We start from the raw sequence: 3,923 nt of genomic DNA on the forward strand, positions 1-3,923 counted from the left end.
ATGAGTTGAAGACACATCAGCTTCTATCTTCATTTTATTTTAATTGGATTTTCCTCCCATGAACTCTTGCTATCTCATATTTACACCCTTCCATATTTTTGTAAATAGCAAAACACACTCTAAAATCTCAATACAATACATTATTAAATGGAGAATCGTGTCCTTTGATTAGTCGTGTAGATGTACAAGATGAATTTTCGAAGTGCGCTAGAGAATTTCTGAACGAAGTTGTGACCATACTTAATTACGGTCGTAAAAAAAATAAAAAAAATAAAAAAATCCACAATTGAGTTTCAAGGCAATGGTTCCCGACACGTGATGAAAGATTTAGCTTCGATGGGGTGTATGATCATTTGAAAAAAAATGATAAATACATTATTATAAAAAAGTTTTCAACAAATCAAAACTTATGTCTATAAAAAAAAAAATGCTATCTAATTTCTGTGATATTGAGTACCATCCTATGTGGCACTTAAGGACACATAATGATGATCATCCTCAATGAGTGACAAATATCATCACTCATAGAAAAAGCATGATGGGCAAAACCCTATAAGAACATGAACTAAATGCTCAAACTACAAGAGCTTGGGGGTCCTCTAGGAAAGTATAAAATAATAAGGACCAAAAAAAAAATTCTAGAAAGTGGAGGGATATACTCCCAAAGCATACCCCAAAGGAAACGTCCCATTCATTTCGGTTCAAATCCAAAGGCCACGGGTCGGATAAGATCGTCAAAATTGACCCCACACCAAAATTAAAATTTGAAAATGTGATGTAAACACGTCATCCTCTCTCTGGCTCTCCCAATACCTCCATTGAACATTTCTCTGTCCATTTCTTTCATTTCATTATTGCAATCAACCACATTATTAGAGGTATACTTTTATAAAAGCCATATATATGCCTATCACATTTTCTGGCCAAGTACCCATTCAAGCGAAACCCTTCTGAATACTGCTTTTTCACATTAATCATCTAAGAATCAAGAATTCGTGATTTTTGCTTTGTGGGTTTCCAAAGTCTTGGGATTTTAAGATAAAAAAAATTGTGGGAATGGCTGCTGCTGTGCGCTGTGGTTCTGCATCAATTTCTTGGATTCAATTGAAGGATTCTTCATCAAAGAGGACTGCGAAGAATAGATTTAGGGTTTCTTCTTCTGCTGTTAGTGATCCGTACAAGACTCTCAAGATTCATCATGGTGCCTCTGAATCTGAGGTCAAGAAAGCATTTAGACAGCTTGCTCTTCAGGTATTTTTTTCATTTATCCTCAATATTATTATTATTTTTATCAATGAATTAAAAATATGTTGTTTTTTCTTGGATTTTTCTAGATTTTTTTTTTTTATTTCATTTACCCTCAATAACAAATTCTTTTTTCTAGAAATTTCATTGTTATTAACTTGTTGATTTCGATTTAATTTCAGTATCATCCAGATGTCTGCAGAGGAAGCAATTGTGGCGTCCAATTTCACCAAATTAATGAAGCTTATGATGTTAGTAAATTTATCAACTATTTTAGATATTCTAATGCACAAAAATTATGAGCCATATTTTGTACTTGTTATGGTTGAGCCTATGTTTAGTTTTGAAAAATGAATAATAATACTTTTACAGAACGATTTATATACTGATAAAGAATAGAGGCTTCTTTTATTCAGTTAAAGAAATTCTAACTTAATTATATTTTACGACGTCATGTGCATATAAACCATTATGTACATGTAGTACAATCATCAGAAAATAATGTTTATATTGATGTGTTGCAGGTTGTGATGAGTAATTTGAGAGGAGAATTAAGCAATCCAGAGATGCAGATGTACGACATGGCAGGGGACGATGAACAAATGAGAGGGATGGACGATCAAGATTGGGATCTTTGGGAAGAATGGATGGGATGGGAAGGAGCGGGAATCCGCGACTACTCATCCCATATCAACCCCTACATTTGATCTTAACTGTTAATATTTTGTTTGTGAAAGTGGAAGCCCACGTCTTCATTCTACTGAATTAAGATGTTTGAGGTTGTTTGTACAGAATTGTGCATCCGTTCTTGTATTTGTACATAGTACAATCAGAATATGGTATCATATCCTTAATTCTTGCTCACTGTGCTTTGTAAAATCTATGTAAATAAACATTAGTTAATCGAATAATTGATTTCCTTGGGAATTTCCTAGTTTTAATAGTTCACTCTTCATGGTACCTTTGCTAATGTTTGAATCCTGTCACTCAACTCCAGCAACCCCAGCCCGAGTTTTGCCTTCATAGAGATCCTGGCCATGCTGGCCTTTGGCCTGGGAGACATACCGGACCAGCATTGGCCCTACACGGGGCAATTCAGGAGAGTATGGACAGGAAGTATTTCCCCTTTTCCTGCTCTGGTTCGTCTGAACTAACAATAAATTCTACGGTTTGAAAAATGCAACCATGGTGTGCGCGGTACAAGAACATTTGTTGACTATTTTCGCCCATAATAAAGACTTTTGCAAGTATTTTACTTTATAATAACAGATTTTCTATATTATGAGAAGATGAAAACCAATACCCAGATTTTTGCAACGTGACAAAATGTTGTCGAAGCAAGAGACAATTATTCTTCATTTAGCTATGGATGAACCATCAGAGAGTCTTTCGGTTCTTTTGTCAGCCTTTTCCATGTAATCTTGATGAGATTGGTGTTTTGCTCCTGAAAGGAAAAAATAGAAAATAAAATTTTTTCAAGTCGCTGTTTCATTATAAGCAGCATATAATAATCTTGAAAAGAAGGATACATGCACAAAATATGAAAGATCCTTGCAGAAAACCATGAGATATCGGTTACATCTTTCAAAATTTTGTTTCTGTTTTCTTTTCTTTTCAATTCAAGTTCTTTTGTATTTGTTTTCTTTGTGGTGGAGAGGAAGAGGTGAAGATAGCAACATGAAGAGCTCTGAACCAAATCAGTTTCAAATTATACCCAAATGAGTCTGATAAAACCCATTTATAAGAATGTACACACCCTAAAGAACAGAGGATTGGGTCAGACAAAGGAGTAGATAATGACAACGAATATGCCTCCTTCAACTGAGGCAACAGTTTTAGAAGACCTTCTCGGTTGTATTTATGCACTCGTGTTATTTTGGGCCACTCTCAGCAAACTTGCAGCGTGCAAACAAGTCCAAAATTGAATTATACATGAATGAGCACATTCACAAATCAAATATTTCAAGTGCAGGAATTCCCTCAACCAAGCCAACCTCAATCGATCCACTGACCACAGTTACGTAATCTGATTCATGAGATAGGCATCTAATCTTTATATTTTAAAACCAATGTAGCTTTAGTAAACAGTAAACACCAACTCAGCTTTTACAATTAATAAACATGAAGCAATTAAGGCCCCTTAGTTTGCAAAGGAAGATCCCATGCTTATCGGGATTTAGATAAGCCATATATATAAGAAAAATCAGAGTAATGCCAAAACCAACAGGAAGAAGGACCAAGTCACAGTGAGATTTCACTTGGTCTCACTCAGCATTTATCGCATTTTTCCTTTCCTTCCTGGCCGAGAAAAGAAAGGTGCCAGCATTATTTTCTCTACCTCTCTCCATCCTTCTACATTTCTACACATCTCACACTACTTAAGGTCCTCTCCCTCCCGAGTCATGACCACAAACTCTTTTTTCAACTCCCCCTACTCTTGGCTAAGTATCATTATACCTAAATAGAATGACAGTGTCACTCTTATACAACCCCCCCTTGGGCTACTATTTTACTTCACTATTGTTCTTAGCATTCCCCCCACCCCACCCCACCCCCCCTCTTCGAGGGGAAACTGGATTGTTCAAATATAGAGAAAGTATAGTCTTTTGCGTTCACTGTTATTTTAGAAGTTTGGAGATTATCAATACAAAATAAAGCATCAAACTCTAAAATTGGGC

General features: G+C 35.6%; 1 protein-coding gene across 1 annotated transcript; it reads left to right on the top strand.

Annotated features, from left to right (window-relative positions):
• The first annotated feature begins 770 nt into the window (after positions 1 to 770).
• Positions 771 to 2,186, top strand: LOC111366196 (chaperone protein dnaJ 8, chloroplastic-like). The gene is made up of 3 exons (XM_022986900.1): positions 771 to 1,251; positions 1,428 to 1,496; positions 1,770 to 2,186. Exons 1-3 carry the CDS (start codon positions 1,057 to 1,059, stop codon positions 1,950 to 1,952), a joined length of 447 nt encoding a protein of 148 aa, XP_022842668.1. The 5' UTR covers positions 771 to 1,056; the 3' UTR covers positions 1,953 to 2,186.
• The last annotated feature ends 1,737 nt before the right edge of the window (positions 2,187 to 3,923 follow it).

Source organism: Olea europaea, chromosome 17 (assembly GCF_002742605.1).
Source record: "Olea europaea var. sylvestris chromosome 17, O_europaea_v1, whole genome shotgun sequence".
In the NCBI taxonomy this organism is placed as follows: domain Eukaryota; kingdom Viridiplantae; phylum Streptophyta; class Magnoliopsida; order Lamiales; family Oleaceae; genus Olea; species Olea europaea.